Genomic DNA, 14,516 nt, shown 5'->3' with positions numbered 1-14,516 from the left:
TTCCCTAAGGTTTTAAGATGGTATTTTCAGCTCACTTTTATAGTCTCTGAAAGTCAAGATCAATTTCAACAACAGAGGCTCATAAAAGTGAGTGAACTAAAGCTATCCGAAAGGGAAAGTAATGCTACAGCTCGAAAACAAGGAGTATGCTTTGAAAGAGGAAATCGAGATTTTAAAAAAGAGAGAGAGAGAGAATTGAACAGGAGGAGGTAGGAAAAAAAAGGCACAAAGCGCTGCGTCGCAAGAGTAGGAGGCGGAACATTCCCTGGCGTGGAAGTCAAGTTGAAGTAAAACTCCTCTCTTCCGATTCTCTCTCCCTCACTTTCGCTCGAACGCAGTATGGCACCCACAACCAGCAGCTGGCGCAGGCCCTACACCTCCATCTACAATGATAATTACCGATACGGCACGGGACTTTATTCGGATACTTTGTCCGACATTGAAAAAAGATACTCCAATTCGCTCTCCAAGACACAGCTGAGATCGGACAGGCCCGACCTCGCCTTCACCACTTTCGCCGGGTCAACTCTCACGTCCTCCCCTACCCCTGGCGGAGATGGTACCAGTAGCAAAAGGGAATCGTTGGCCCGTCAGACATCACGAACGGAGGACAGGTCCAGTCGTTTGGAAAGTCGACTGGACGCCACTTCATATGAATTAGATGATGAAGTTCAGAATGTCATCAATAGGAGAAATAAAATGAGGGCGGCCATGGCTGATTCGATCCGCGAGGAGGGGCGCAGGGCGGATGAATTTATGTCAAGGGAGGACAGACGACCCAAGAGCGTCAACCTGTATGATGATGCCGCCTTCTTTTCGCTGCCCAAAACAACCAAAGAGTACAGCAGCGACTTTGACGTGGAATCATCCCTGACTACCAAGAGGAAAGTCACGAGCGGGGGTCACACCACCTCCACCAACGGTCCCAGCTCTCACCACTGGCGAGAGAAAAGGTGAGAGAATGTTTGCATTCTAAATAAACTTAGAGATGGAAAATTCTTTTGAAACAAAACAATCCTACTTATCATTTATATAAGTTAAAAATTTTTTTATTTTAAGATGCAGTTGATAAAGCCGGAGGGGAGGGGGAGGGTATCTGAAAAAAAATAATTTTTGTTAAAAGAGCGAAAAATAAGAAAAAAATTTCTTTATTAGTAGGAAAAAATTATTTGGCAACAGATAGATAGACTCCGTTGAACATTAAAAAAATCCCAGATAAATGGGTGGAAATACTGAAATCTTCTTAGAAACTAATGTCACTTGACTTATTAACATTAAGCAAGATCCATGGGAACATCTTGATGCAAGTAAACACTATATGAAAGAAAGATCCTACCCCTTTTTTGAAGTATTTCTGCCCATATAATCAAATTTTTTTATTATAACCTATGCCATTATAAAATTTTGAGAGCGATCCTCTAATTATATCTTTTACGGCAATAACGAAAACAGAGTATGTAATCGTTGTCGAGAATGACTTAGAATAACTTATTTAATTTCAAAATAAAAAAAAGAAGGCTGAATTGAATACCTTCAAAACTATCTCACTATCATATATGTCAGCTAAATTCAGCTTTACTATTAAGTTAACCTTTTGTACTTCAAAAAGTAATAAGATGCGTATTTACACATATATGAGTGGAAGGTTTCCTTTTACTGCTTAGGAAGCTCAAAAATTTAGTTATAATTCTTAAAAACTAATGAGATGTAGCTGTTATACAGCTTTTATAATGCTCATTTTCTAATAAAAATGTGGAAACGTTGTTTCCTTCAGAATGATAAATCAAGTACGTCATACGAGGGCAAATGGTTAAAATCATAAATACAAAAATCTTTTTTTTTTTTTTTTGTGGAATTTTGAAAAATAAGCAATTTTTAAATTTATTTTTTTATTTAACTAAATAATGGTTTTAAACTGTCGTTTGTTATTTATTACACTGAAGAAATCATTCTATTTTCAGCAGGTTGCAAATTATTAACTTGAAATTGCAAGAAACAAAAAAAAAATTTCTTTTAAATTTAATAGACTTCAATTCTTTGTTACTTTTTAACCAAGCAACTTTTGCAATAGTTTTATTTGTATTTATTTAATAAATGCTGAATCACTGGCAGGAATTGAAAATTTTAATTATCGTTTCTATTGGGTGCTGCTCAAACCAAGAATACTACTTCCTTTTGTCGTAATAAATAAATTACCCTTTTATCAATTTCAAATTATGATTTGTTTTTACAAATATATATATTAGAATCTTAGTAATGGAATAGTTATACGAACATTTCAGAGCGGATGAAAAATTTACACTAAGATATATTTTTTGTTGTCTAAATAAACACAAACAATCATTTTATCTTTAAAATGAGTACATAAAATACAGTTTCCTAGAAGAATATTTTTTTTTCTTATGTAACATCTTTAGAAGTAAATCACAATGAACGTTCTTTGTCAATCCCCCTATGGGAACTCATTTGGGAACATAAAATATAGTTCCCCAGAAGAATATTTTTCTTATGTAACATCTTAGAAGTAAATCGCAATGAACTTTCTTTGTAGATCCTCCTAGAATGTGTAAAAAAATGAATATAATATGAAGTAATTATTTCGTAAAGTTGTAAAATAAGTATTAACACCGAAATAATTATTTTTTTGTATATTTTTTTCTTTTTTAAGAATCCATCTTAATCGAATAATATAATAACACATTTTGAATAAATGGAGTTTTCCATCTGGTAAATAATTAGCATTTTATGATTAATAAGTGAAGCGTAACAGATCGAATCGCGAATGTATTCAGATTGCTATGCAAAATGTAAACGATTCTTATCTAATATATAACAAACTAAATATAGCTTTAAAAATCCTCCATCCGAATTTTTCAATGATATTTTACAAAAATAACTGCATCCCAAAACAGTGTTTTGGAGATGATTCTAAATTCCATAACTAATTGCAAAATTTGAAGTAATAGTTATGATTTAGTTTTCTCTTTGGAAAATTATTTAGGTGATTTATCAACCATCGTGTATACATTTCTGCAAGATATTTATTTTAAAAGCCTATATATGTATTCATTTTTAACCTCAACAAAAAACGAAGAGCGCCTCTCTCAACACAATAACCAATACACCAGAAAATAAATTTTAAAGATAAATAATATATTATAAAAAGAGAATTAATAATTTTGCCGAGTACTAAAAGTAAAGGATACTGAATATTTTCTTTCCGCGAGTTTTCTCTATCTGTCTACAATAAGCAAAATAGAAAAATAGCGCTTCTGTTGAAGAACTGCTTTCTAATTATAGGAAGGCCGGCTTATTTTTAGATGTCAAAACGAGCATTTGCTCACAATTAATTTCCTTAATGTCCACGCAGATTCTTTCCGAATGACACATTCGCTCACCTTTAGACGCTCTGTGTTTGCATTAGAACAAGGACGAGGGTTACATTTTAAGAAAATATAAGGATGTGCTTTGAGTCAAGATCGGAGTGTGAGTTTGAAAGAGAAAAAGAAAAAAATAGTGCCAAAATAATCCTGAAATAATCAATGATCACATATTTTTGCACTATTTTCAATTACGTCACAGATTTCTTTTCGCTTCTTAAAAACAACCGTGAGTCAGCTGTCAACAATAATATGAGTTACTAATTTGCTTTCTCTACTGATAAACAATATCATAATGCGTTGTTTATAAATCTTTCTGTATTTACTGAATTTTTGGTGTTCTAGTATAATTTTATATTTAAATGCTTAAACTGCAAAAAACATTAAATAAATTTGTATAAATGAATAAATTTTCTCTTTCAAAATTAAGAAAATTTTAGATAGAATCTCTTTAAAGTTTTTTTGCTTTGTACTTCTAAAATCTTTTATTATCAAACGTTTACCTAATAATTATATTGAATAGCTATCATTAACAGGGAAATCGAATTCATTTCTTTTTTTTTTATTCTTTCGGATCCATATGCAAAGAAATAAGAGTAACAGCCTAAATAGTTTTTTCATTTAAAAAATTTGAAATCTATATTTAAATAATAGAATTGTAAATTTTCTGTATATGACTTTATCAATAAATAAGCATATAATAAGGATAATTTATAGTAAGAATGCATCTTGTAAGGCTTATAAGTTTTAATAAAAGTTTCTTATCATTTAAGTTTGTTATTATTCTCTATCTTTATTTTTTTTCAAAGTTTTATTCTGTATTGGAAAGCAAAGTTTCCAGTGTTAACATGAATTCAAAAAATTTTCTGATCTAACATTAAATGAAAAAATTTTTAATTTGTTACATGGCATCTAAAATTGAAAAAAAATTCAGTACCTTGTATACCTTTTTATTTCTTTTAAGAGAAAAAGAGGTAGAAATGAAACAAATTTAAAACAAACCGCAACAATTCGTAGAAGCTATATATTCGTTTTTTTTTTTTTTTTTTTGCTCTCTTTTTTTTTGTCATTAAAACAAATACCATGACATTTTGATTTTTAAATTTTTTTTGATTATATCAGCATCATTAAACTCACAATGATCAGATTTTTAGATTTTTTTATAAATCAACTGAAAGAAATTATTATTTGTTTACTTTTAGATTCTCTTACAACTATTCAACCTAAAAACTTTAACAGTTTCTTTTGTCGACGGAAAGGATCTCGTTTTCTAGACGTAGAAGTTTCTAGAAGTAGAAGGATGGAGAATCGCACCGGCTGGTGCTAAGCAAGGAATCGTACACTTTTGTTTTGAAATTTTTTGAGTTTCGCTTAGATGACGCGTACAATCTAAGAATGTATTCATTTAAAATTACTTCCTCCTTATTTCGAACATCTGCAATAATTATTTTGCTCTAGGAATTCAAAAAGAAATCAAGTGAAATTAATCGACATGTAATGCGTGCATGCGATTCTAATGTATTTTATAATAAAGGTTCATTGCAAAACTTCCTTTTCGTTCTGATTTGTTGCTGATGACAAGCATTTCTATTATTCAATAGCATCATTTATTATTTAGTATTCAATATAATAATTTTAATCTTTGTGCATTATTTGACATTAATTTTTCTCTTCTTGTTCTCGTTACATTTTCTACAAATAGCTTATTTTCAGTCATGTAAATACCAATGAATACAATCATTATTTACCTTTTTAATTAAATTGTGAAGCCGAATAACATAAGCAGTACTTTTCATAGCAGTTTTACATATCTTACATACAGGGTGTCTCTGAATTCATAGACCAAACTTTAAACGCAGATATAATACCTATAAAAAACTTTTTTTTTTTTTTTGTATAGCAATGAGGGATCAGGAATGAAAAGTTTTCGCGGAAAAATCAAAATTGTGAGGAAATGAAGAGAATTAATAATACATTAAGTGTTCAAATATGCCATCACCAGCATCGATACAGGCCTAGTAGAATCTAGCAACTGATTGGCATATTCTTTCGTGGATATCTGTGTTTCATAAACAGTTGCAGCAGCAACCAGAAATTTGGCATTGTGATCCACATAGAGTCAATTGGAGTCTCATAGATCTGCTTTGCTTGTACTTACTTACACTTACTTGTTCCGCTACACTTTTCATTTCCAATCCCATATTGCTGTACAAAAAATGCTTCTTTATATTATTTTACTTACACTTAAAGTTTGGCCCATGAATTTAGGGACACTGTTGCGACCTGTCACTGTGCTGCCCTCTTGCGGCAAAGGAAAAAACTCTTCAGTGTATCGTGTAGCGTTAGCGAGTGTGTGTGCGGTAGCAGGGCAGCGCCTGCTAAGTATGCAATGATGACCAGAATAAAAGGAAAAAGAGTCCAAATTTATTCTTGTGTTGTGATTTTTTAATAATGTGAGAGCTATCGACATAAATTTAGTGCTTGTGTAATCATATGGTCCGTCTCGGAGGAGTGGAAATAGCGATCAGCAATGGATTACGTTTTTTTTTGTGTGTGAAAATATGCGAAGTGGATTAGCGTAGGCTTAGGAAACGAAAGTTGTTGCTTGAGTGGTGTTTTCTGTTTCTGTTCTCTGTGTTTTCGCGTATTCTCTCGTCCCAATTCTCAAGGATAATTATTGTGGGTAAGTGTTCAATTACTTAAATTTTCATTATGTCTTTGTCTAGTTTGAAGAAAGACGAATTAAAGAGTTTGTGTACGGAATTAAATATTAAATTTACATCTTCCGCTAAAGTTGTAGATTTGATAAGTATAATTGAGAATAGTGACATTTATAAGCAAAGAATTGAGGTTGTGAAAAATTTAATTAAAGAGATTTCAGACGAAAGAAGTAAAAATTCTGATCAAGCCGAAAGCGAAAGGCGTTCATTAGAACAAAAATTGGAGATTGAAAGGCTTTCGCTTTTGCGTGTAGAGAAAGAAATAGAGCTTTTAAAGCTCAAATCCTCATCGTGTGAGCTTAGCGATAATGAACAGAGTTTTAGTTTAGAGAATTTAATTAAGAGTATCAAAGTTTTGACGATTCCTGTTCCCAAAAATGCTGAATGTTTTAATCTCTTTTTCAATTCGCTCGAAAAAGCTTTCAAAACAAAAGCAGTTAGTGATAGATTTAAAGCGGAAATTCTATTAAATCTATTAGGGGATAGAATTGGCAATTTAATGGTTTATATCAAAGAAGAAGAGTTGAGTGACTATGAAAAAATTAAATCTATTGTCTTAAAACAATTTCAACCAACTTATCAAGAATGTCTAAAACAATTTAAAAGTGCAGTAAAATTGCCAACAGAAAATTATGTGCAATTTGCTTCAAGAGTTAGATCTGTTTTTGAGTATTACATTCAACTTCGTAATGTGAATGATTTTTCTAAATTGTGCGAGTTAATGGTTTCTGATCAGATTTTTAGCACTCTTCCTCAAGATTTAAAAAGTCATATCAGTATTAAACAAGGAGAATCTGTTTTTAATGTGCAGGAATTAAGTAGAGAATGTGATTTATTTGTGGCTTCTAAAACCGGAACCAAAACTGAGTTTTCCCGCGCAATCGTTACGAGTAAAAATGAGCAAAGGAATTTCGGTAAAGGAAATTTTGAGAATCGTAATAGAAATGTTTCTAAAGTGTTCTTATCGAATACTAATTCTAAATGCGTTATGTGCCAGAACAACCACTCAATATTTAAATGTCAGGAATTTCAAAAACTTTCTGTTAGTGATAGAGTTGCATTTGTGAAATCCCAAAACTTATGTTTTAAATGCCTCTCACCAATGTGCAATGTGAAAAAGTGTTCTGCAAGAAATTGCTTTTGTAATAAACCTCATAATAGGTTACTTCATTATCCCAGAGAGTTTGATCGTTTCAGTGGGAGTGGTAAAACCGAAACTAGTACCATAGTTAATAAAGGGGAAAGTTCAACTTTAAACCCGGAAGTTAATTCCTTTTATCCAACTTCTTGCGCAACTAATGAAAATGTGCAATCGACATTTTCAGCTACGAGTACGGTTGAAAATAAACAAATGAGAACTGTATTGTTAAGCACGGCTAAATTTTATATTCGAGATAAATTTGGGAATCTGCAATGTGTTAGAGGGTTGCTGGATGTAGGAAGTCAGTCCGATATTATGACTTCGGAGTGTGCAAACAGATTAGGGTTAAAACAAGAAAAAATAAATGTAACAATTTCATGTTTAAATAATTCCTCAATGACTGTTACCAAATTTATTAAAGCTGAAATTTCAAATGCTGATAAGAGCTTTAAGCAAAATTTTGAGTTTCTTGTTGTAGATAAAATCACTGAGTTAACCCCAGTTAAATATTTAAGTGTTAAAGAACAAATTCCTTCTAATATTAATTTGGCTGATAATTTTATGGTTCCCCAAAAAGTTGATTGTCTCCTAGGTGCTAAATCGTTCTATCATTTGTTGAGGCCAGAAAAGATCTACTCATCAAATGCAGAGTTGTTTTTTCAAAATAGTGTTTTTGGATTTTTGGCTTGCGGTAGTGTAATGGAATTTGATTCCCCAAAAATTCATTGTGGGTTAATTATTGATGAAGATTTCAACAATACCATGAAAAAATTCTGGGAACTAGAAACTGTTGAGTTAGAGACCCCTAAATCCCATGAGGCAAAAATCGCTGAGGAACATTTTGTTAAAACTCATTTTAGAGAGCCTAGTGGAAAATATGTAGTCACAATCCCACTTAAAGAGGAACCTAGTTGTTTAGGCGAGTCTAAAAGTATAGCATTAAAAAGATTAAATTCACTTTGGAGTAAACTATCTAGTGATAAAACTTATTTAAAATTGTATGAAGAATTTATTAATGAGTATGAAAAGTTGGGACATATGAGAGACGTGACGCATGAGACAGAACCAGAGACAGTGTATTACATGCCCCATCATGGTGTATATAGACCAGAGAAAATGACCACTAAGCTTCGTGTAGTATTTAATGCCTCTAGTGCAACCACGAATGGAACATCATTCAATAGCTTACAATTTAATGGGGGAATTGTGCAGGAGGACTTAATTTCAATTATGATGCGATTCCGCAAACATCCATATGCATTTATTGCGGACATTGAGAAAATGTATAGGATGATTTACATTCATCCTAGTCAGCGGAACCTACAAAGAATACTTTGGAAGGACAGTGAGTATGGTTCAGTGAAAACGTTTGAACTGTCGACAATTACTTACGGTACTACTAGTGCCCCATTTTTAGCTACTCGAACGCTAATTCAAATTGCAAGGGATGAGGGACACAATTTTCCCCTTGCAGCACCCGTTGTTGAGAAAGATTTTTATGTGGACGATGTGCTATCTGGTGCTAAGACTTTACCCGTATGCATAGAGATGCAACAGCAGCTCACTTCCATGTTAAAACGAGCTGGCATGAACTTGCATAAATGGCGAGGCAATCATCCTCAGTTGTCTACCACTTCTGGATGCAACTACGACTTTGCAGACTGTGATAACAAAACTTTAGGTGTCACGTGGGACCATACTAATGACTGTTTTCGTTTTAAGGTGTCCATAACTTCAACGGATGTTCATACTAAACGAACAGTTCTATCCACAATAGCCAAGTTGTTTGACCCTCTGGGCCTCCTTGGTCCTGTGATTTCACTAGCGAAAATCTTTCTACAAAAATTGTGGCTTCTGAATCTTCAATGGGATGATCAGCTTCCTCCTGAAAATCATAGTGAATGGGAGAAGTTTTCAACCGAGTTACAGTGCATTAACAACATCAAGGTGAGCAGATGTATTCTTCCATTTTCCGACGTCGAAGCTATAGAGCTTCATGGTTTCAGCGACGCTTCTGAAGCTGCCTTTGGAGCTGTTGTGTACTGCAAATCCCAAACACCTGCTGGTGAGGTTGTTGTCAAGATGGTGGCCAGTAAATCCAGAGTGGCTCCACTGAAGAAGCTCACGATCCCGAGATTGGAGCTCTGCGCTGCTGTGCTGCTGGTGAAATTGATGCAGCGTATCCAGTCGGCTCTTCGACTGAAAGTGTCCAATATCTATTACTGGAGCGATAGTATGATTGTGCTGTCATGGATTAAAAAAGAGACGTCCCAGTTAAAAACCTTCGTGGCAAACCGTGTAGCCACACTTCAAGACCTTTCGTGTCAGGAGCAGTGGAGACATGTTTCTTCAGGTGATAATCCAGCTGATCTTATCAGTCGTGGTGTAAATCCGTCCAAAATGCTCAAGAGTAACTTGTGGTGGGAAGGCCCTGCCTTTCTAAAAGACAGTGAGTATCCGTGCAGAGAAATCTCTGACTCTGTGATAAAGGACGATGTAGACTGTGAACTCAAAAAAATTGACTGTGAAAGTGTTTTAGTTACTACATTGAACAATTCATGTGTTACTGATATTCTTAATTGTAGTAATAGTTATACTAAAATATTGCATGTAATAAGTTATGTTTTCAGATTTCTCCACAACTTGAGGAGTCCAACTGAAAGGAGACTGGGTCCCTTGAAAACAGAGGAAATTAGGAAGGCTGAAACCTTCATAATAAAGGAAATCCAGAGTAGGGAATTTTCAGAAGAGTTAAGGTGTTTAAATAAAAATAAACCTGTTCTTGACAAAAGTAAGATAAAATGTTTAAACCCCTTTTTAGATGAGGTTGGTTTACTAAGAGTCAATGGCAGAATAAGACATAGTAATGTAAATTTTAACTGTAAGTTCCCAATTATTTTGCCTAAAGGTCATAAATTAACTAAGCTTATTATTGAATTCTTTCATAAAAGATATTTTCATTTAGGCCCTACTGCTTTACTACATTATGTCAGACAACGTTTCTGGCCAGTTCAAGGTAAGGCAACGTGTAGGAAAGTAGTGCATGATTGTATTAAGTGTTTCAGAGTTAAACCCATAGGAGTTAAACAATTGATGGGCGATTTACCGAAAGAGAGAGTGACTCCTGACTTCCCATTTAATTGCTCTGGAGTAGATTTTTGTGGCCCATTTCTTGTGAATTATAAACATCAAAGAAAGGGCACTTATCATAATGTGTATGTCTGTTTATTTGTATGCTTAGTTACTAAGGCAGTGCACCTCGAGATGGTCACTGATTTAACATCAGATGCCTTCATAGCGTGTTTAAAGAGATTTGTGGCTCGAAGAGGTTTATGTTCGAAATTATTTTCAGATAACGGCACAAACTTCATAGGAGCAAATAAGGAACTTTCTAAGTTATACAATTTAGTTGTAAAACCCGACGATAGTCTTGCTAGTTATTTGTCAACAGAGGGAATTGATTGGAACTTCATTCCACCTAGAGCACCTAACTTTGGTGGCCTCTGGGAAAGTGGAGTTAAAGCATTTAAATATCATTTCAAACGCATTTTAGGTAATTCCAAATTGAGCTATGAAGAATTCCTAACAGTTATTACGCAAATAGAAGGAATTCTAAATTCTAGACCACTTGCACCTCTGTCGTCCGATACCGATGTGTATGACGTGTTAACCCCTGCTCATTTCTTAATTGGTAGATCCTTAAATACTGTTGTAGAGCCAAATTTAATCGAAGTTAAAGACAATCGATTATCCAATTGGAAAAAACTGACAAAATTAATTCAAATGTTTTGGAGAAAATGGCATATACAGTATCTTAATAATTTGCAACAGAGGTCCAAGTGGAAGGTAGAAAAAGATAATGTAAAAATCAATGAGTTAGTGCTTCTTAAAGATGAAAACCTACCCCCTCAAAAATGGGCATTAGGTAGAATAATTGAGTGTTATCTGGGTGAAGATAAAAGGGTCAGAGTTGTAAAAGTTAAAACTCAATCTGGAGTTTATAAAAGACCCATTTCAAAAATTTGTATTTTACCTATTGATGTGTAATCTAATATTAGTGTTCTTTATTGTGTGATTAATGTTATTACCTTGTAATGTGTAGTGTTTAAAATCTGAATTTGTGTGTTTTTATTCAGCATTGTGCATTGAATTGTGATATTTCATAGTTTTTCCTTGTGTGTGTGTGTTGACAACATTATGTCAAGGCGGGCGGTATGTTGCGACCTGTCACTGTGCTGCCCTCTTGCGGCAAAGGAAAAAACTCTTCAGTGTATCGTGTAGCGTTAGCGAGTGTGTGTGCGGTAGCAGGGCAGCGCCTGCTAAGTATGCAATGATGACCAGAATAAAAGGAAAAAGAGTCCAAATTTATTCTTGTGTTGTGATTTTTTAATAATGTGAGAGCTATCGACATAAATTTAGTGCTTGTGTAATCAGACACCCTGTATATTTTCTTCAAATATGTCTTCTTTAACTAGCATTTCTATTTTCAGTGCTTTAAATGTCTGTGTAGACATATTAATAAATTTTGCTGAATTCATCAAACGGTGCTAACGCACCCCAAATTCGAGTATCCGCCGAATCCTCTAATAATAATACCGTTGCTGAATTCTGCAGCTATTTTACCGCGACTTGAAATGCCATGCTTTCTTATTTCCAACCAGACGAAAACAAACACACTCATTTCTGTTTTGAGGCCAGACTCAAGGCTCATTCATTTATTTTCGTCGGCAAAGAAATAGCATAACAACTTGCATCCATTCAGCTTCGACGGCGGTCTAAAATTACGTACTTTTGCGTTTCTCCAGTTCCAAAAGACGTCATCGTTCGAAATCGGTCTGATTGGTGCAAAGCAAAAGTAAGTTACGAGACGACTCGTTTCGATTGGTTGTTATCACAAAATCTCGACGTCAGCGTCATACAGAAATAACCAATTCAAACATTGTTAAAACCATACAACGATGAAACCAGTATAGTTTTGAAACAAACAGAAAGCCAATTTAGAGATAAGTAAAACATGAAACTTTAATTTGTTCGGACAAATTGTAGGGAAAAAAAAAAAAAAAAAAGAAGAAGGGATACTAACAGAAGCAGATAATATAGTGATACTAATAAAATTCTCAATGATATTACTTTTTATAATTATTTTTAACTAGCTATGGAAATGCATTTTAAACTATGCAAAGCCACTCATCAATTAATTTAATTAATTGTAAGATAATAATTTCCTTTTGAATTTATCTACCACCTTTTTGGCAAGAAAAATTATTTTAAAAATAGCACTAAATCTTTCTACACAATTAGAATTTTTTTTTTTAATGCATTGCATTCTTCCATTTCAAATATTTTATTGTATATTTTAAAATTTTATAACAATATTTGATATACAAGAATGCAAAAAAAAAAAAAAAAAAAAAAAATACTTGGAAGCGCTTGGTTTATAATGACTTTTAATTCATTTTAAAAGTTTCTGAGAGAATCGCATACAGTGTAATAAAAAATTCAAATAAGATGATGAATTTAAATCGCTTTTTTTGTGCTTAAAATTGATTTTTTAGTTCAGTTATATTAACATCTCGCTTTAAAGCACCACAAGAACTATTTTGGGACGGACATCGCAGTTTTGAACCGCTGTCAGATGACGAGGACGACATCTGATCTGGCACTCCCCCTCTCCACACCACAGCACACCAGAGGATGGGCGTTTGGCCCTCACGGATTTAACTTGCAACAGACCCCCTTACACGACGATTCTTCGGTGGAATCGGGTCTTAAACCTGAAACCTTACGGCTCACGAACCGAGGCCTTACCACCAGGCCACCGCAGGCCTGCTCATGATTGAAAAGTGTACTACTGAACTGATGCAGAATTATATTATTATACGCTATTTATTTATTTTTAATAGATCTTTTCCAAACAATTTTATAAGTGCAAAAAATCGAATAATAATTTATGTGTTTTTACATTGTTTGCGGTGCAATAATTTTTATTACATAACTCAATTGGATTTTTCCTTCACAAAATTTATACAGGGTAAGGGTTAAGGAATTATTAAGTCACAGCATTATTATGGAGGCAAACAAAGAACATTGTATTTTATTTATCATAAACTTTACCCATTACTTTTTTGTTTTCTCTTTCCTTTGTATAAAAAATTCAATTCCAAAATTTTCCAAATTAAGTTTTTCTCAAAATTAATTCACTTCTTGAAAAAAAAAAAATAATATTACATTTTCAGCTTATTTTTTAAATTTTCGTTTCTTGGATATATTCTGTTATACTATAATTTATGCCAGTCCTTTTGGAGAAAATGTATCCGAATTGCTTATTTTTTTATATAAATTTTGTAATAATATATTCACATTCAAATGAAACCGAACCATTTTCTTTAATTTAATATGAGATTTACATTTCATTTTTTTTTATTCATCTCATTATTTTCATCATCATTTTTTTTTATCCACACCTTTTTTCATTCTTGTACATGAAATATACAGGGGAAGAAAAAAAAAGGAGGCATTGTAATCGTCAAGAAATCCGAACAATGAATCTTGATGTTTCAGATCTCGCTGAATTCGAAAAGTACATTTTTGGTCTGTCTGTGAACGTGATAAATGAGAAACGCTTTGAGTTAGAAAGATGAAATTCGGTATACAGACCTGGGACCAAATTTGTAGATTTCTAACAAATTTGAGCAAAATCCAGTCACAGAAAGTCTGTTTGTCGGGCTAGTCAAATGAACTCGATAACTACAAAATACAAAGAGCTAAATAGATAAAATTTGGTACTAGGTATTTTTTTAGCATCTAAATTATAGATATTATCAGATTTTGTGCTAAAAAGGTTGTGTTCATGTAAATGCAGTAATTCCTAAACGCAATAATTTAAATCGATAGAATTCGGTATATAGACTTTTGACTATAACTGTAATTTTAGATGAAAGTTTGGTTTCAATGGGTCGGCAAGAAAGGCGTCCATATATTGGCTCGATAAATTCTGTAAAAACGGTGGATCCTCGTCAAAAATCTATATTTCTTAAGTATTGTTCACCACTGTCCAATGCCAAGCAAGGCATTCGTGACCTTGCCCAAAGTTCTCAATTTTGTATGGGGTGGAGGAGTGAATGGGTGAATAAGCCCTTTATTGAAGAGAATGCGAGAAAGTTTCGGGAAGACTACTGATTAAAACTTCTCCCACTGATTAAAACTTTGAGCAGCGATTCCAACAGAAACTGTGCAATTATTCATATTGTCTTTTTTTTTTTTTTTACATTTGTG

The 14,516-nt window shown here is 33.3% G+C and overlaps 1 protein-coding gene across 1 annotated transcript in view; it reads left to right on the top strand.

Annotated features, from left to right (window-relative positions):
- The first annotated feature begins 264 nt into the window (after positions 1-264).
- LOC129984794 (uncharacterized) overlaps positions 265-14,516 on the top strand; it is a 28,697-nt gene continuing 14,445 nt past the window's right edge. The window contains exon 1 of the mRNA XM_056094750.1: positions 265-953. Within this exon, the coding sequence (XP_055950725.1) occupies positions 340-953 (614 nt within the window). The 5' untranslated portion in view covers positions 265-339. The remainder of the gene's footprint in view (positions 954-14,516) is intronic.

This window comes from Argiope bruennichi, chromosome 9, assembly GCF_947563725.1.
Source record: "Argiope bruennichi chromosome 9, qqArgBrue1.1, whole genome shotgun sequence".
In the NCBI taxonomy this organism is placed as follows: Eukaryota; Metazoa; Arthropoda; class Arachnida; order Araneae; family Araneidae; genus Argiope; species Argiope bruennichi.
This window is presented reverse-complemented; position numbering and strand designations above follow the sequence as displayed.